Here is a 20,495-nt window from a genome sequence, read left to right as displayed (position 1 = left end):
TGCTTATGCATTAAAGAGGAGCCCATTATCTGTTGTCCATGTTGTCCCGGTATGGATGTCTAAGTTGAGAATAATCAAAAGCGAGAAATCCAAAATGCGAGCTTTCTCCTTAGACCTTTGTACAGGCGGCATGGAGGTACCCCATTGTGACACTTGGTTAAAACATGTGTATTGCGATGATCCGGTAGTCCAAGCTAATTAGGACAAGGTGCGGGCACTATTAGTATACTATGCATGAGGCTTGCAACTTGTAAGATATAATTTACATAACTTATATGCTTTATTACTACCGTTGACAAAATTGTTTCATGTTTTCAAAATAAAAGCTCTAGCACAAATATAGCAATCGATGCTTTCCTTTTTGAAGGACCATTTCTTTTACTTTTAATGTTGAGTCAGTTCACCTATTTCTCTCCACCTCAAGAAGCAAACACTTGTGTGAACTGTGCATTGATTCCTACATACTTGCATATTGCACTTATTATATTACTCTATGTTGACAATATCCATGAGATATACATGTTACAAGTTGAAAGCAACCGCTGAAACTTAATCTTCCTTTGTGTTGTTTCAATACCTTTACTTTGATTTATTGCTTTATGAGTTAACTCTTATGCAAGATTTATTGATGCTTGTCTTGAAGTACTATTCATGAAAAGTCTTTGCTTTATGATTCACTTGTTTACTCATGTCATATACATTGTTTTGATCGCTGCATTCACTACATATGCTTTACAAATAGTATGATCAAGGTCATGATGGCATGTCACTCCAGAAATTATCTTTGTTATCGTTTTACCTGCTCGGGACGAGCAGAACTAAGCTTGGGGATGCTGATACGTCTCCGACGTATCGATAATTTCTTATGTTCCATGCCACATTATTGATGATATCTACATGTTTTATGCACACTTTATGTCATATTCGTGCATTTTCTGGAGCTAACCTATTAACAAGATGCCGAAGTGCCGATTCTTTGTTTTCACTGTTTTTGGTTTCAGAAATCCTAGTAACGAAATATTCTCGGAATTGGACGAAATCAACGCCCAGGGTCCTATTTTGCCACGAAGCTTCCAAAAGACCGAAGAGGAGACGAAGTGGGGCCACGAGGTGGCCAGACTACAGGGCGGCGCGGCCCAAGCCCTGGTCGCGCCGACCTATAGTGTGGGCCCCTCGTGCCGCCTCTTGACCTGCCCTTCCGCCTACTTAAAGCCTCCGTCGCGAAACCCCCAGTACCGAGAGCCACGATACGGAAAACCTTACTGAGACGCCGCCGCCGCCAATCCCATCTCGGGGGATTCTGGAGATCTCCTTCGGCACCCTGCCGGAGAGGGGATTCATCTCCCGGAGGACTCTACGCCGCCATGGTCGCCTCCGGAGTGATGAGTGAGTAGTTCACCCCTGGACTATGGGTCCATAGCAGTAGCTAGATGGTTGTCTTCTCCTCATTGTGCTTCATTGTTGGATCTTGTGAGCTGCCTAACATGATCAAGATCATCTATCTGTAATTCTATATGTTGTGTTTGTCGGGATCCGATGAATAGAGAATACTTGTTATGTTGATTATCAATTCATGTCTATGTGTTGTTTATGATCTTGCATGCTCTCTGTTACTAGTAGATGCTCTGGCCAAGTAGATGCTTGTAACTCCAAGAGGGAGTATTTATGCTCGATAGTGGGTTCATGTCTCCGTGAATCTGGGGAAGTGACAGAAATCTCTAAGATTATGGATGTGCTGTTGCCACTAGGGATAAAACATTGGTGCTATGTTCAAGGATGTAGTCACTGATTACATTACGCGCAATACTTAATGCAATTGTCTGTTGTTAGCAACTTAATACTGGAGGGGGTTCGGATGATAACCTGAAGGTGGACTTTTTAGGCATAGATGCATGCTGGATAGCGGTCTATGTACTTTGTCGTAATGCCCAATTAAATCTCACAATACTCATCATAATATGTATGTGCATGGTCATGCCCTCTCTATTTGTCAATTGCCCAACTGTAATTTGTTCACCCAACATGCTGTTTATCTTATGGGAGAGACACCTCTAGTGAGCTGTGGACCCCGGTCCTATTCTTTACATCGCATACAATCTACTGCAATACTTGTTTTACTGTTTTCTGCAAACAATCATCTTCCACACAATACGGTTAATCCTTTGTTACAGCAAGCCGGTGAGATTGACAACCTCACTGTTTCGTTGGGGCAAAGTACTTTGGTTGTGTTGTGCAGGTTCCACGTTGGCGCCGGAATCCCTGGTGTTGCGCCGCACTACATCCCGCCGCCATCAACCTTCAACGTGCTTCTTGGCTCCTCCTGGTTCGATAAACCTTGGTTTCTTTCTGAGGGAAAACTTGCTGCTGTGCGCATCATACCTTCCTCTTGGGGTTCCCAACGAACGTGTGAGTTACACGCCATCAGCAATGTAATATTCCGTAGTTAGGCATCTTGTATTCCGGCTAGGACTCTCCGTGTAACCCTAGATCCGGGCGTCTTTATAAGCCGGATCCCGGGAGCGCTAGAGCCACAACCACAACTCATTGTAACAACGCGAAAGCGCCCAGATAATTCCAGCCAAGCAGAAGTAGGCCCTGTCATCGTGCAGGTGTTCTGAAGCTGGGTAAATCGCGTACCACCGTCCCGAGGATTCTCCGCCCAATGGCCCCTACTTCTTCTCCCCCTCGCGAGGATCCATCCTCCGAGGTACCATCGAATAGGAAACGACAGTTGGCGCCCACCGTGGGGCCAGCGGCGTCTGGAGGCCGGAACCGGGAGGGTTCCGCCATGGGAAGCTACGACGAATCCATCATTGTGGGGCGTGTTCTTTACGCCGGAAACTTTCCGATCGTTCCTCAAGACGAGTGCTGGATTCCGGCTAAAACCGACCCCGTCAAGCTCTCCATCGTCCCATCGGCGGCATTCACATCTTCATTGGCGAGACCGTCGATTCCGACGGAAACGCCCTGGTAAGTCACGCTGACGCGACCACCGCTGAGCAGGACGCAGTCGTGAAGATCCGATCTAAGACGCAGGAATTTCTTAAGGAAGATTCCGCCTTAGATCTGGAAATTCCAAATCCCATCCAATCCGCCCCTGAGCAGGAAACTACGGTGGAAGACCAATGCAGATCCGCCTGGGTCTCCCGGGTGTTAGAGAAGCAAAGGTGTCACTTTGTGCACTTCCTCGCACATACCGCAGGAACCGCCCTCCTCTGGAGGGTGCCGGACCCATGCCCCTCCTCTGTGGGAGCAAAGCACTTGGGTTCAATAATGCCGCGAGTGTAGGGTTTGGTGTATGAGCTTTTGCTTGAGCCTTGGTTCTCTTGTAATGTTGGTTTGGAAAATTCTATTTTAATTAATGAGATGAGGCAAAGCCTTTGAAAAAAGGGACTCCCAACCTTTGGTTGGATGGTTAGGAGGGTAGTGGGACCTCAACCCTCAAGTTTTTAACACTTTGGTGTCTCATGAAAGACATAATATTTTTCAATGGGATACGATGTTCCTGTTGATAGCAAGACATCTACAGTAAATTTGCCAATCTCAAAACCTATCATATAATTTTCCGAAGGTACTCATAAAGGTAGAATATATGCGTCCATAGAGCCCGCTCTCTTCTCTTTCCCCTTCCCTTTCCTCATCTCCGCCGCGTCTGAGAGTTGACCACCAAAGATCGTGCCGATCCCGAGCTATTTCCGCTGGCTTGGTCGGCCGAAGATGGCGAAGGAGAGGTTCCGGAGTAGGATCTAGGGTTAGATGTAGGCTTTTCGGCAGTTTTCGGGTTTTGCTGGAGTAGGGAGACTAGGTTCCTAGCCAGGATCTGCCTCTTCCGGTGGTAGGCTCGCGGCGACGTTCTCCGACGGTCGGAGCAAGCGACAAGCTTCTTGTCATTCGAAATCTCCAAGAATAAAGGGCCCTCTAGACGCCTCTCTACGCTGCAATGGTGGGAGGTCGCCCTGCTTCTCCTGCCTGGCCATGGCAGCGGGGGGTGGGGGGAGGCGCGGTGGCTTCGACGACAACGAAAAGTTGATTCCCCTGCCGGCCATGGTGGCGAGGGGGAAATCAATTTCCTGCTGTTTGTTCTGCCTCGGCTACGACGAGTTGGGCATGTAGGTGTGGTGGCTGTTATCCAGGGAGGTGCTATTCTTCCCCGACTCCTTCTCCGACCGACCGTGGTGGCAAGGGGAAAGGAACCGGAGCTTCTGGCCTCCTGCAGATGGCGCGACCGTTGGCAACGATGGTTCTACGTCAGCGAGCACAACCACGCGGATGGCATCCCCTCCACCGCGATTTCTGGCCAACAAGGCGGCCTTGTTCAACCTCCTTCGCGGAGGTTCCTCATCGCTTCTTCTGCTGGAGCTCGACGCGTCCTCACCGCCAAGTGGTTCGTCCCCGGCAGTTTCGATGTGGCCATCGGCGGCGGCTCTTCGTCGGAAGAGGGCCTTTGAGCATCCTGGCCTCGTTGCTCGGCGGTGACGCTTGGAGGACGCCGATGATCGTTGGCGGAGATACCCGAGGACCTGATTGCCCTTTTCAATTTCTTGTTATAGGGTGTTGATTTCTGGCCGACAAGGCGGCCTTGTTCAACCTCCTTCGCGGAGGTTCCTCATCGCTTTTTCTACTGGAGCTCGACGCGTCCTCACCGCCAAGTGGTCCCGACAGTTTCGATGTGGCCATCGGCGGTGGTTCTTCGCCGGAAGAGGGCCTTTGAGCATCCTGGCCTCGTTCCTCGGTGGTGACGCTTGGAGGACGCCGGTGATCGTTGGCGGAGATACCTAAGGACCTGATTGCCCTTTTCAATTTCTTGTTCTAGGGTGTTTTATGTAATTGTGCAGGCCTTATCTTCAAATATTAGATTCTTAGAAAAGTAATGTTAGAGGCCTGCCTACAATTTGTACCTGCCACGTGTTACTGAATGAAATGCCACTTCTTGTTAAAAAAAATAGTGACCATGTATATGCGTCTGCACCGTCTTTCCACCAAGGCACACCGGTTACAACATAGGCTCGCCTAAGAACAAATCCATCAACCCTCCCTTGTCTGGACATTTCCCCCCCGCTCACCTCTCGTTAAGCTACAGTACCCTTGTGGAGTTTTGCTCTTTTTGAGCCTTCTTTTCCTTGCTCCTCCCGCCGGCCTCTCTCCCTCTCGCCGCCGGCGGCCATGGTGGCTGACGGTGGGTGGGAGGGAGGTCTGGCTTCTCTTAGTTTTAGTTCTTGTAGTTTTTAGCTCCCCCCCGGCGAATAAAGAGGAGGTCAGATCCGGATCTGGTGGTGTTCTTCCTTTTGTTCTTCAATCTCTGATTCTTAGAACTGGGAAGAACATTGGCAGATCTCATGCTACCACCTCGCTGCCGAGTCCATGGCGAGATCTGTTCTTGGCTGATCTTGCTCTTTCTTTCCCCATCCCTTCTTGCTGCAATAAATTGCCTCTATGGTGTTCCGGGTCTGTGCTGGACGGATCTGGAGCTCTTTCTCTCTTTCTTGGCCTTCTTGGTGAAGGAGATGACGAGAGGAGGGCGGAGGTTCCCCGGCGCTCGGCTCGGCCGGGTTGTCTGCGTGAAGCTGTTTCCATTCTCGGAGATCCCAAGCGACGGCTCGACTGCGTCGTTGCTACCTTCGGCCAAAGGGGCCACTCCGAGCACATGCAAGATGGTGACCTGTGGTGCTTCTTCCTCCGTTTCGAGAGGATCTTCTTAGATCTCCATGCAGGGATACTCGCTGGCTTCGCCCCAAGTGGTTTAGTCCCCGGTGGCGCTGCTGGTGCCTGCGTCTGGAGATCTTGCTGGTGCAGCGGTGAAGACATAGGACCTGATCGCGTTTTCTTCTTAGTTTCTGAGGTCCTATTTGCATATTCTGAGGGCTTGGTTGTACTTCTTTACTTTCTAAGGGTCCTCGTTGTAATTTGTACACCGCATTAATACAGCTTCCAGGCCCTTCGGGGTCTTACCCGTTCAAAAAAAAAAAGAAAAAAAAAAGAAAAAAAAAAGAACAAATCCATCGGGAACCGGAGTCGGACTGGCCCCAAGCCTCCAGAAGCAGCTTGCTTACTTTGAAAGAGAAGGACAGGCATGACAAATGCGTGGACGCATGGAGTGGACCTAAACAAATGAAGAGAATTTAGTTTGGGTTTCCAGAGAGGAGGCAGCAGAGGCAGGTGCTGTTTAGCTGGTTTACTTGCACAGTTGCACGGCAGAGCACAGCTGAGCTATTGACACATGCACGTCCGACATAGCATTTTCAAATATCCACTTGCATCCCTCTTAATTGGGATCATGTCAGATATGACCATAGATTCTTTGGCCTTTTGTTAAGATATTTTTCTCGTCTCGTAGACGTGGTACCAGCTTTAGCCACACAATCCTACATTCACTACACAACTTTAGCTAATGTATATTATATTATGTCGGCAGATATCGTACTTGAGTTATTTTTGACGGTTTGACTGTGAATTGCATCAATAAACCCTCACTATAAGAAGTACAATTTGCATGTGTCATTGCCCATGTTATGCACTACTTTGATAATTTGAAATGCGTATTTTCTGTCTTCAATAATCGTTTACTAAAGAACCGCGCTGTCTACATATTGATCCATATTCATCAAATTACAGGGTCAAATATCAGTCGATCCGTTACTGATCTATAGTGAGTTAGTGACTGATATGTGAAAATGTAAAGTATTACCATAATGCCACCAATATCCATATATTGGCTAATATATCAAACACACCGCCTAATATTTCAGAACCTGCACATAAACCAGCCAAAATCAAGTATGTTGCATAATACCCTCTCATTATCATCAAATTTACAACAGGGTCCATGAGAACTTAAAATTAGATGGTGAGATCGTACATCCACTTTAGTGGCCAAGTGAGATAGCCTCACTTCCTAATTTAGTTTTTTTTGATAAAAGTGTAGCATATTAATAATATATGGGTGATATATGAAGGGAACAACTCAATATCACGAGCAATTCGACACATTGATGATGCACACAACCAAATTATTAAAAAGTTAAAAGAAACCAAGGGCTAATGGGGCATTAACCAATAGCGATATTTACCACTCCCCTCACAACACACATGCCGTGAGAAGGTTCTCTTAAAGCAACACCCTCCCCCCTACTCCCCAAAAAATAAATAAAAGCAACACCCTTAAAAAAGGTAACTACACATAAGTGTCGCAGTTGTTGGATCCAATGAAATACTAGATCACATGTTTTCACCTTAGAGATAGATCAGGCCTAAGAAATATCTCTGCAATGTCTTTATCAAGATAACAATACCGAAACATCACCACTGTTAGGTATGACCAACAAAGTTTAGACCAAGGGTTTCAACCCGGAGCTCCTAGTACTGAAGAAGCACCACCAAACTTCAACTAGGATGTGACGTCGCATCCGGTTGACCTTCATTCGTTCTAGCCTTGATACTATCGAACACAAACATACGCCCATACTCTTGCATATATGCATCGTGTCCCAGACCATGCAGCTACTGATATGCATAAGTCTCGCGCACAAGATCCACGGAACATGATATTAGCAGACCGTCTTTGGTCTGAGTGGCGCACCTTCTAACCGATGCTTTCACACATGGTTCTAACGTGATTAACGGTCCGAGAAATAATGTTACTCGCATGAGCTTATTGGAGGGCGACAACGGGAGTGGCATGCACTCTGAAACCCGCCTTAGGGGCCCTTGGGCAAACCCATGCACTGCAGGAAATTATCGGCAATGAATGAAAGTCTGCCAAAACCGCCACCTGGATGTGTAAGACCTTAAAGCATCTTCAACAAATGATCCAAAACAAGAGTAACTGCTTCTTAGGGCACAAAGGCTAAAAAACTAGCGCCAACCAACCCATGATTTATCCCTAAAATATGTCCTATATTTTTGCATGATGCCTAAAAAACTAGCATCTTGTGTTGCAAATTTGGGACACCAAGCGGCTCCCCTATCGCATAAAACGGTCGCGCATGGCCTAAGTGCTGCTTGGAAATTTCTCTTCTCCCCTCCAACCTCGCGCGACCACACTCGCCCTCATATTCCCGCCACCATCATCCCCGTTGGGCCGAAACACCACCAGACCCGTTCGCCTCTCTTAAAATCACGTCTGATTTGGGCCGTAGCAGTCCACGTAGCCGGCAGCCGCCACCCACACGCGGCACCTCGGGATGGCCCGTGTTGCCGCTCTGTCGAGAGGGCCGCCATAGTGTTGGTCTGTGGGGGCCCGACCACTATGAGGCGGAGATCACCGCGAGAGGTGCCCTAAAACAGCTGAAAAATATCCAAAGTCCTACTTTACATCATAATATATGGGACATGCGCACAAAAATTCGTGCCCGAAAATCAAAAAAGGTACCCTAGAGCTGCTTTTTCTCTACCAGTTTTACAGGAGTTGCTCTTACGCGTATATGGTTGAGTCATCAAATTCCGTTTGTTTTGTTCTGAATGAGACATGGAGAAACCTTTTCCACGTTCCCTTGATTGGGGAAAAGGTGGCGACACAACTCGTGTTGAAAGTCTAGACTCTGATCGACATTGTCGCGTACCTACCATGGTGCATGTGCAATAGTGCATGAACAGCTGAGAAGGAAAACAACAGAGAGAAGAGAAAGCCAGATGGTGCAAAGCTGTGGTGAACTTTTGGGCAAAGCAGGCGGTCCAAGAAACCGGTCGGTGCTCACTCAACAGGAGGCGCACTAGGCGCCAAACCCACGCAGATATGAGATGAACTATAAGGATGAATAATTCAAGACCACCAATTAGCAGGAGGAATAGTTTACTCGGGGTTGCCTTTAAATGGAAACAAAGATGCCTTTTTTTTCCCAAGCCGATGAGGTCGACATAACAGACAGCTTCTTGCTTGCAAGTTGCAACGTCTGGGCAGGCAGCGCGTGCAGATGGAGACAGAGGCGGCCGGAAGAAGATGATCCATCTATCCGAGCGCAGAATTTCAACTCGAAATAAATAAATGACGATGAACAAGTCCAAAGCCACACACAAAGAAAAAGGGAACATAGATTCCATCCTCATTTGCTCCACCTCCAAGCAAACAACAAATACATCATAGGCAACAACCTGGAACCACCTAGAGCAGATCGAGAAGCCCCGCGAAATCCTTTTTCTTTCCTCAAAATCTGAACCTTTTTTTACGAGTTCCTCAGCAGCAGCCTCCTGGAGGTGAGTTGCGCCAAATTTGGTGCCCAGATTGGCCGGAGACCAAAAAGAGGCGCCATTTGGGTTTGCACGGCTCTCGGAGAAAACGGCGGCCATGTCTTCGCCTACTGCCATTTGATCCGAGGGTGGCCTGGCACCGTCGTCGGGGATGGAGGCGGACGAGCTCCTCAAGAAGATACGGCTGCTGGAGGAAGGGCAGGAGGAGCTCAAGCGGGAGATGGGCAGGCTCATCCCGGACCGCCGCGGCGGCGGCGGCAGCGCCGGGCAGTCCTCGGCGTCCCCGCGCCGCCCCTTCCCCGCGCTGCAGCAGGCCTCGTCGTCGGCGAGGGGGCGCGCGCTCGCCCTGCTTCAGCAACGGCCGCAGCGGCCCGGGCTCTCCGACAGGCACTGCCACAGGATACTGCAGTCGCTGGGGCAGGCCGTGCACGTCGTTTCCCTCGAGGGGAAGGTCTTGTACTGGTGAGCTTCCTTTCACTACTCCTGTTTCGTTGGTATCCGCCTGCTCAACGCTCGTCAACTGTTTGATGATATGCTACAGTAGTGTGTTACGAGGTTCGAGTGTAATGTTACCGCAACGGTTAGATATGGACTGATCGAACAAATACTGTTGGGAACTATAGAATTCCAAACCTTTTTTTTCAACTAGAAATCGAAACTTAGTTCGAGCTAATGTAGAGGGATACGTCATTACTAGAATGTCCTTTGATTGTACTTATTCAGTATTGAGGGTAATAATACTGTGAATTGCCCATTCTTAAGAAATGCTGCAGTTATATAATATGAGCTCCCTAAATAATCAAATATAATCTTCCCAAGTGGTAAAACTGAATTAACTCAATGGATTTAGGAGATATGTCGGTTGCGGCTGAACCTGATCAAGTTAGTTAGCTTTACTCAGGTGATTAAAAAGAAGCAAGGTTCTCGTAGAGATACTGGAAGTACCATTTCTGTTTTCACCTTGCTGCATAACTACATGTTAGAAATAATATGTTGTGCTGTTTGATGTTACACAATTAAAATAAACAAACTTAACATCTTCAATAAAGTAAACAAAACTGGAAGCATCATGTGTGCCCTTAATTAAGATCTATGGTCTCAAATTAATTGGAATGAAAAGTTCAACACTTGCCACATGTCTGGTGAACCTTTCTTAGTATAATGATGGATATTTCTCAGGTGGCAAGTTTTGCTTGCATTTTCTTTCAAATATGCTGCGTATCTTGGTATATGTAACTGGTGCAGTGCTCTTGTCTGGTCTTCATCTTGGCTCAGTAAGTAGGAAAATTTCCCTTTGCAATATGCGATTCATGAGGCACCCGATGGTCCTGGTCTTTGTTTTATGATATGAAACTACATCTTTTACTAAATTCTTCCACTTTTTCTGTAACCTAGGAACCGGTTTGCCGAGCATCTGTATGGCTATTGTGCATCAGAAGCAATTGGCCATGATCTCCTTGAATTAATCTGTGATCCTGGTGACTTCAGTCCAGCACACGAGATCATGCAGAATATATTTATGGGCAAGTGTTGGAGAGGGAAGTTTCCTGTTAAGCATAAGTCAGGAGAGAGGTTTTATGTTGTTGTGAATAACACTCCATTATATGATGATGATGGTAGCTTGGTGGGCCTCACCTGTCTGTCAGGTGATGCACGGATATTGGAGGAAATGGTTAGTCCTGCAGTCTTAGGGAGATCCTATCCAAATTCAGCAATAGGCAACAACAGGCTCAAAAGTGGTTTGCAAAACAAAGGTTCATCTGACTCCCGACAACCTCTCCAATCTGCCATCACATCCAAGATAACAAATTTGGTGAGTCGCATTTTTCCAAGAAAACAGAGGAAATGACTGCCCTGTTCGTTTCAATAGAATGTTTCTCTTCTGGTATTTCTTCTTAATTTATTTCCTAGTGTATCCTTTTCTTGATTTCTAGAATGACAACACAGGCTACAAAGGTTACAAGTAGAGTTCGTTCTCGGATAAGGGCAGGTCAGAATTGCGACGAACAGCATGGTAGCAGTCATGAGGGTCAGGATTCTGAACATGATGCCAGAGAGGAGCCAACATCAAGTGAAGCAAGCACCCCAGGTGGGGATGTACTGCATGGTACCTTTGTTACCGAAGAGAAATCACCTCAGGACTCGAGAAAAACAAACAGTGACGATTCAGGTGAAGGAAAAGGAGGGTTTCAGAAGATCTTTAGTTCAAAGGCAGAGGCATTACTGGGCAAGAAGGGGATCTCATGGCCTTGGAAAGGAAATGAAAATGATGGTGTTTATGGAAAAAATAACATGACTTCACCACGGTTACATGATAATCAAGAGAACGCCCAGAGTCATGAGGGAGTTCCAATTCTAGAGCCTATCATAATTCCGAACAGCAAGGACGCAGAATATGCCCAGGCAGGCAAATACGAGGTCTCAGGTTCCTGGTGGACTTTCAACAATAACAGCACAACTAGTACCATGAGCAGCACTATAAGTAGTAATAGCAGTGCTATCGAGAGACTAGATTATGAAGCTGACTGCCTAGATTATGAGATACTGTGGGAAGACCTAACACTTGGAGAACAAGTAGGTGAAGGTAGTTACTTCTCCATTTGCCCGGATTCTCCTTTTATTTTCTAGATAAAATCTGCAAATTCTCTCTGTCTGCACATCTGGATACTCCCATCTCTAGGTGACATGTACTTCAATATATTTATAGTACATACCGCTCATTTCTGCTATATTGATTTTTGATCCACGCAGGTTCTTGCGGAACAGTGTATCATGCTTTGTGGTATGGATCGGTATGCACACTCTGTTTTTATTATTAATAAATGTATTAATCTTGAAAGCAGTTATGAATATCTATCCATGCCCCTGTAGGATGTGGCAGTTAAAGTATTCTCCAAGCAGGAATATTCAGAAGGAATGATACATACCTTCAGACAAGAGGTAGGTGTCTATATCTAATTACACTTCTGTTGACTCTCAGTGGAATATTTTGTCAACGACACTGTAGTGTACCTACTATATTACTGAGTCAGATACTTCAGTAATTGGACTCCATGCATTCAGATATTGACCCACATTCACCTAGTTTCTTTTGCTGGCAGTTTTTGTGGACCGTAGCAATTATCAGTACATTGTTAACTTTATAGTTCCATTGTTCTGGTCATGATTATATTCTTTTCCCCCAAATATGTAGGTTTCTCTGATGAAAAAGTTACGTCATCCCAATATAATACTTTTCATGGGTGCAGTTGCATCTCAGGAACGACTTTGTATTGTTACAGAATTTCTCCCACGGTATGATTTATATCTCCTACATGCTTTGTCTATGGTTATTGCCTTCTTCCTTGCTTGGTGCAAAACAAGCACTAGGTCATGAGGCAGTCTATCTGTATGATTCTGCCAGTAAAAATGAAACTGAATCTGTGTATTGTGCCAAGTTCGTAACTTTCTATGACACAGTTTAAACTCTGATTAGTACATTTTGGTGAGTTGTCCCAGTAGTAACTGCCTGGTTCTTGCTGGTTCCACTGTTTCTTAAGAGGGATGGTATTTCGTTGATGCATTCTGTTTCAGAATTTCAAACATTTACCTTCTGGAAAATATTTCTTTCTTGTTTTGTATCACACTGTACTGAGTCCTATCCTGCAGAGGGAGCTTGTTTCGCTTACTTCGAAAGACCACTGGCAAGATGGATCCAAGGCGGCGAGTTCACATGGCTATAGACATTGTGAGTACATTTTCATTGAACCGATATTTCTAGGAAATGACAAGCCAGTTAAATTCTGTGGGACTTTTGAGGAATGAACAGAAGAACTGGATAAAACATTCTTCAGTTACAGAAGTACAGAGATGTATTGAAGAGATAACTAATTATGTTGGGCAGCTATGTAGAAGAGAAGTTGATGTTTTTTGTGACCCGGTACTAAGCATATCTGTTAGCTTAAGTTTACAAAGAATGGGAAAGTAAAGACAATGCTGTCATATATCTGACATCTAACATGATACCGTGTGCTACACCATTCGTTCTGTTACTTTGTCGTACCTGAAGGTTCTTTCACTAAAAGCTAGTCATAATTCATGTGATTATGGTAGGAAACATTGATACTCGGCCAATTTTTGTTTCCATGCTTGTTCTTGTTGGGCCCTCTGAACCCATGGAGATAAAGCTACTTCACATTTTGTTTGAAAAGTACGTTTAGTTTTATGGAATATTTCGTCATCATGCAGATCTTAAATACATTATTATCACTATTTTTTCAGGCAAGGGGCATGAATTATCTTCACAATTCTAGCCCCACTGTTGTACATCGTGATCTAAAATCGTCAAACCTGTTGGTTGATAAGAACTGGACTGTGAAGGTAACCACAGAACTTAGTTTTCCCTCATTTATTCTTTCTCTTCTCATTCCTTCGTTCAATTAGGTTGCAGACTTTGGTCTTTCACGCCTCAAACTCGAAACATTTCTAACAACAAAAACTGGGAAAGGAACAGTACGTACAAGCAAACTTTACCTTTTTTACATGTATTCTTCAGACTAAGAAATTTAGCAGAAACTTCACCGTTCTATACAGTTTCTGCTCTAAATCTCTGACAACTTAGCTTTAATATGCAGCCACAGTGGATGGCTCCAGAGGTGCTGCGTAATGAACCTTCAAACGAAAAGTAAGCTCCATGTGGGCATTCTTGAACAGTAGAAATTCCTGCTATCTGCAGATGATTACTCATATCTCCCCTTTCTCTACATGGTAGGTCTGATGTGTACAGCTATGGCGTAGTCCTATGGGAGCTTGCTACTCAAAAGATTCCTTGGGATACTCTTAATACAATGCAGGTACCGTTTTTCTATGTGTTTCGGTTGGTTAGGTGCTCACATGATTTTCAATCATATATTCTGTAGCGACTATGTGACTGTAAAGTTGATAGTCCAGCAGCGTGTGGAAGGTTGCCAGATTCATCTGGGTAAATAATCTACTTAGATACAACAAGCGATGATAATTAAGTTCAATGTTTCTTTACTTCGTAAATCCTCCACCCTCCTCTCGTCCTGCAGCAAGATTAACACCGAGACACTTGCCGCTGCATGATCTTTCTGTTGACGAATGGCAGAGTAGTATCACTAGTATGTCCTTAAAACTGCACGAAGTGTCTCTTTTTCCCTTGTAAATCAAGGAAAATTCAGATATGCCTTCTTTGTGGTGTCCAAGAGCCAATTTCCCCTTGCAAAGTAGTACTAGCTTACTGGTGAATGACGAATCTCCTATTAGAAGTGAAATCACCAGCATTTCCCTATTAGTGCATAGGAAGTTCTTCACATTCCGACCGGTATGTTGCAGGTCATCGGAGCCGTGGGTTTCATGGACCACAGATTGGAAATTCCAAGCGAGGTAGACCCTCAGTGGGCATCCATGATTGAGAGTTGTTGGGACAGGTACATACTACTTCTACTGTACTATTGACAAACTGACTCCTGCTAAGCGCCAACTGATCATCTTTATGTGAACAGTGACCCACAACTCCGCCCTTCGTTCCAAGAACTCCTGGAGAGGCTCCGGGAGCTGCAAAAGCAGACTGCCCTGCAGGTGCAGATGCAGCGGAAGGCGGCTGGGAAAGGTGTTGAAAATATGAGCGTCGAAGATGGCTAGCTTGGTTTGGGTACCAATTTGGATCGATTGTAGCAGCCACTGTGAGGGTGGTTCATTGAGCTCGAGCCGGGGAAGTTCGAGGAAGTCCTCCGTGCTTACCCTCCGGAGATAATATGGCCGGAGTCTCAGTCCAGTTGCCTGACAGGTGGTGTGCAGCTTGATGGATTGCGATGTTGAAGCCCTGAAATGCAGTTTAACTTCGAGGAGGAAGGCCATATAACACTCGTGGCATGGCAATCAGTTCGAAGCAATGTAGGAGGAACAATTTGATCAGTTCATCGCTGCTTGTGATGGAGTTTTTGTATATCAAAACTTGTATGCATACGTACTTTCTGGTGTGACTAGTTAGGGAAGCTGAATGGCATTGGAGTTTAAACAATTTTATTCATTTACGGTATGCAATTCAATTAAAACTCTAAAAATCATAAAACAAATCCATTGTATTCCGTGGACAATGGCGTGATTTGAGCACTGATGATTTAGCTGAACCTGAAGTGATGGCAACTGGATAAGGGTAGTAAGTGTATTAATTCTATTTCAAATACAGGGCGTATTTTGTATTGCAAAGACAAGTTTTGGACCGATTTATGTGATGAAATTGATATCACCAAACTTGACCTCATAATTATTTACTTATGCTTGCGATTTTATATTACATAAATTGTATATTTGATGGGGCAAACCTTGTCTTATATGGTACTCGCTGACCAAGCGCGCCCGCTACTCGGCGTCCAACTCTGCATCTCTACCTGACTATCTACATGATGTAGTACAATAGCACCGTAATGTTGATCAATTTATTCTGCATAATCTTGTGGGCATCCAAAAGGTTGTAGCAATGCTGATATAACCATGTGATTTAATCTTCCGGTTCCACGTATCATGCATCTATATATATATGCAATATACTTCAATTATCCAGGCCAAGAGAAAGGGTGCAATCATTTTGTTCTCTCATGCAATGCAAGCCACTAGTGGAAAACATGGCTTTCGTGGGAGCCTTTTGTCGCGGGCGCGACTGCACCCGCGACAAATGGCGTGGCCACGTCGCCCCGAAACCATTTGGAGCGAGCCGGGCCTTTTGTCGCGGGCCGTATCACAACCCGCGACAAAAGGGGTCTGAGCTCTGGCGCCTCCTGCCGGCACCCCTTTTGTCGCGGGTCGTAATACGGCCCGCGACAAAAGGGCCATGCCTATATATACACGCAGCCAGCCCCCCACCTCCCTACATTTTTTTCCTTGGTGGTCAAAGGTGGAGGTGTATGCTACCTCATTTTTTCTTCATGTGCACAAGAGGTGTTTGATGGAATGCTTGTGAGGGATGCCACTTGATTTTATTTGATAAAATTTCTCCTCTTTTTGATCCTAAAAGGTTAGCAACTATTTTCTCGTATATACATAGTCCGTACAAAACTAATTTTAGCAAGGTGATTGCATCTGATACATAATTGTACTTATGATGCAGATGAGTCATCCATGGATGTACGGTAACCGATGTGCTTCCGCTTTCAGAGAGGGCGTGAATTCTTTCCTGCTTGTGGCCGAGGCCAACAAGTCGAAGCAAGGTTTTATGTGTTGTCCATGTCTGAAATGTAAGAACGAGAAGGATTACTCTTGCTCAAGAGACATTAAGAGCCACCTGCTTCAGTTTGGATTCATGTCCAGCTATAATGTTTGGACCAAGCACGGAGAAGAAGGGGTTATGATGGAAGACGGAGATGAAGAAGTAGATAAAGATGACCAGTACCGATCTATGTTCTCTGAATGCGATGATACCGCAATGGAAGACAATGAAGAAGAAGGAGGTGAAGAACAGGCAGCAGATGATCCTGTTGATGATGATCTTCGTCGGGCCATTTCTGATGCAAGAAGAGACTGTGGCACGGATAAGGAGAGGTTGCAGTTCGACAAGATGTTAGAGGACCACCACAAATTGTTGTACCCAGGTTGTGAAGATGAGCAGAGAAAGCTGGGTAGCATATTGGAATTGCTGAAATGGAAGGCAGAGGTCGGTGTGACTGACTCGGGATTTGAAAAATTGATGATAATATTAAAGAAGTTGTTTCCAAGAAATAACGAATTGCCCGTCAGTACATATGAAGCAAAGAAGCTTGTCTGCCCTCTAGGATTAGATGTGCAGAAGATACATGCATGCATTAATGACTGTATCCTCTACCGCGGTGAGAAGTACGAGAATTTGAATAAATGCCCGATATGCGGTGCATTGCGGTATAAGATCAGAAAAGATGACCCTGGTGATGTTGAGGGCGAGCCACCCAGGAAGAGGGTTCCTTCGAAGGTGATGTGGTATGCTCCCATAATACCACGGTTGAAACGTTTGTTCAGAAATAAAGAGCATGCCAAGTTGTTGCGATGGCACATGGAAGAACATAAGAAAGACGCGATGTTGAGGCACCCCGCTGATGGTCGGCAGTGAAGAAACATCGGGAGAGAGTTCCCGGATTTTGCAGGTGTTGCGAAACACACGTATGATCATTTTCATAAGCCAAAACCTCCAGCGCCAGAGCCATACACAGAGAAGCAAAAAGAATATGCTCTTAGTTTTCTGAACACACCATCGCAATATGACTTACACGAGAGGAAGGATGACTATACACGCGCACTTGCGAAGGTAATTGAGGACAAGAAGGATAGTGCTGGTAAGAAGAAGGATAGTGCTAGCACGAGCAAATCATCAGCAAGAAGTGTAGCCGAGAAGAAATCAAGTTCAATAAGTGCACCCAAGGCCAAGCAAGCGACAGCAGGCAGAAAAGGAAAGAAAGTTTCCCAGCTCGGAGCCAAACAATCGCTCCCACCACTCAAAGTGTTGCAAGTTCCCTTGGCGTACTAGGAACTTGGTCCTTTCGATTTGAACGAAGCTGCGACGCTAGCGGCTCAATGTGGCATGACCGTGGAGGACATGATGTTCTCCGATTCAGTACCTAAGGCTGATATAGCTCCTAAATTTGTCTACGGGGCCGACTTGGTCAGCAAAGAGAGGCTGCAGAAACTGCCAACGCATATGCGGAATTTGCATCAGTGGTACCTTAATGCGTGCAAGGAGAAAACAACTTTCATCGTGGCGGATATCCCAGGATATTATTACTTCCGAAGGGAGCAGATCCATATGGAGATGAATGAACTCTGGCAGTTATTCAATTTAGACGACCTCGACAAATCTCTAATGAGTTGCTACTGCTTGTAAGTTAACTACATATAAGTTCGTGTTCATTCAGTTGTTCCTGTTCATTGCATATACTCATTATATCATATGTGTTCTCTTATATATGCAGACTGAAGATGATTGAATGCAGCCATAATAAGGTGTACAATGTTGGGTTTGTTGACCCAGATAAAGTACATCATGAAACCGTAAAGGATAAAATCGAAGAAACGGTGGAAAACCTAACGAGGTTTATAGTGGAGCAAAGCTTCTGTGATTCAATACTCTTTCCTTACAACTAAAGGTGAGAGTCTTACTGATCTATAGTGCACATTCATTTTTTCTTACTCGATGTTAAGTCTAATTCATGACGTCTATATAAACATGTGCAGTTTCCACTGGATTCTGCTAAACATTCAAGTTGAAAAGGGAATTGTTGAAGTAAGCGACCCATTGAATAGAGGCCTGGACGGGCTCCGCGACTTGCAGGAGATTCTCCAGAGGTAATTTCAATCATTGTCGCGCTATATTTTTCGTGAGATATCAATTAATCATCCATTCATTCTATCATTCTTTTGCCTGGCAGGGTTTGGACATCTTTCAAGTAGGTTATTACGGGTGAGCACTTCGCAGACAAGCTAACATTTACTATTGTACCGTGCGCCCAACAGCCACAGGGGATGAATCTGATGGGATTCGTAGCATAGAAAACAAAAAAATTCCTACCGCGAGAACGCAATCCAAGCCAAGATGCAATCTAGAAGACGGTAGCAACGAGGGGATGAACGAGACTAACCCTTGAAGATTTCCAAAGCATACAAGAGGAGGCTCTCGTTGCTGCGGTAGACGATCACTTGCCGCTTTCAAAAGCGCGTAGAAGATCTTGATGGTGCCACAATCGGGCAGCACCTCCGTACTCGGTCACACGTTCGGTGTTGATGAAGATGACGTCCTTCTCCCCGTTCCAGCGGGCAGCGGAAGTAGTAGATCCTCCTCGGAATCCCGACAGCACGACGGCGTGGTGGCGGTGGTGGTGGAGAACTCCGGCAGGGCTTCGCCTAAGCGTATGCGGGAGAAGTGGTGGAGGAGGAGAGGCTAGGGTTTGGGGAGAGGGGGTGGCTAGGGAGCCGGCCATGGGCAGCCCTAGGTGGTGCGGCCAAGAGTGGCTGCCCCCTCCCTCTTCTCCTCATTATATAGGTGGAAATCCCCAAGAGTTGTAGTCCAAGTCTTCGAATAAGACCCCAACAACAAAACCTCCCATAGGTGGGAAACCTACTCAAGGAGGGAGTCCTACCCAAGTTGGGACTCCCACCTTTCCTTTGGGTGGGGTGGCTGGCCACCTATGGTGGAGTCCACCTGGGACTCCACCCTTTAGGGTTTGGCTGGCCATGCAAGGTGGAGTCCCGGACTCCACTTTCCATGGTGATTTCTTCCGGACTTTTCTAGAATTTTCTAGAACCTGCCATAAATGCACCGGATCATTTCCAAACTTGGAATATGACTTCCTATATATGAATCTTATTCTCCGGACCATTCCGGACCTCCTCGTGATGTCCTGGATCCCATCTGAGACTCCGAACAAAACTTCGAACTCCATTCCTTATTCCATATCTACTTAAATGACATCAAACCTTAAGTGTGTCACCCTACGGTTCGCGAACTATGTAGACATGGTTGAGACCTCTCTCCGACCAATAACCAATAGCGGGATCTGGAGATCCATAATGGCTCCCACATATTCAACGATGACTTAGTGATCGAATGAATCATTCACATACGATACCAATTCCCTTTGTCACGCGATATTTTACTTGTCTGAGGTTTGATCATCGGTATCTCTATACTTTGTTCAACCTCGTCTCCTGACAAGTACTCTTTACTCGTACCGTGGTATGTGGTCTCTTATGAACAATTCATATGCTTGCAAGCTATTTATACGACATTCCACTAAGAGGGCCCAGAGTATATCTATCCGTCATCGGGATGGACAAATCCCACTGTTGATCCATATGCCTCAACTCATACTTTCCGGATACTTAATCCCACCTTTATAACCACCCATTTACGCAGTGGTGTTTGATGTAATCAAAGTACCTTTCCGGTATAAGTGATTTACATGATCTCATGGTCGAAAGGACTAGGTAACTATGTATCGAAAAGCTTATAGCAAATAACTTAATGACGTGATCTTATGCTACGCTTAATTGGGTGTGTCCATTACATCATTCACATAATGACATAACCTTGTTATTAATAACATCCAATGTTCATGATCATGAAACTATGATCATCTATTAATCAACAAGCTAGTTATACAAGAGGCTTACTAGGGACTCCTTGTTGTTCACATAACACACATGTATCAATGTTTCGGTTAATACAATTATAGCATGGTATGTAAACATTATCATAAACACAAAGATATATTATAATAACCATTTTATTATTGCCTCCTGGGCATATCTCCAACAGTCTCCCACTTGCACTAGAGTCAATAATCTAGTTT

At 45.3% G+C, this 20,495-nt stretch overlaps 1 protein-coding gene across 2 annotated transcripts; it reads left to right on the top strand.

Moving 5' to 3' along the window:
• The first annotated feature begins 8,920 nt into the window (after nt 1-8,920).
• LOC127294576 (uncharacterized) lies at nt 8,921-15,281 on the top strand. 2 transcript variants are annotated; one of them, XM_051324423.2, is made up of 13 exons: nt 8,936-9,645; nt 10,579-10,996; nt 11,131-11,767; nt 11,935-11,975; nt 12,055-12,123; nt 12,377-12,477; nt 12,832-12,910; nt 13,444-13,542; nt 13,606-13,674; nt 13,797-13,846; nt 13,934-14,015; nt 14,518-14,612; nt 14,688-15,281. In XM_051324423.2, the coding sequence occupies exons 1-13, from the start codon at nt 9,335-9,337 to the stop codon at nt 14,824-14,826; spliced, it is 2,190 nt and encodes a 729-aa protein (XP_051180383.1). In that variant the 5' UTR covers nt 8,936-9,334; the 3' UTR covers nt 14,827-15,281. The 2 variants fall into 2 exon arrangements, 1 of the variants encoding a protein (XP_051180383.1); XR_007846770.2 differs by lacking the exons at nt 14,518-14,612; nt 14,688-15,281 and having other exon boundaries at nt 8,921-9,645; nt 13,613-13,674.
• The last annotated feature ends 5,214 nt before the right edge of the window (nt 15,282-20,495 follow it).

This window comes from Lolium perenne, chromosome 4, assembly GCF_019359855.2.
Source record: "Lolium perenne isolate Kyuss_39 chromosome 4, Kyuss_2.0, whole genome shotgun sequence".
NCBI lineage: Eukaryota > Viridiplantae > Streptophyta > Magnoliopsida > Poales > Poaceae > Lolium > Lolium perenne.
Note: the sequence above shows the minus strand (reverse complement) of the source record. Positions and strands in the feature narration are given on the sequence as shown.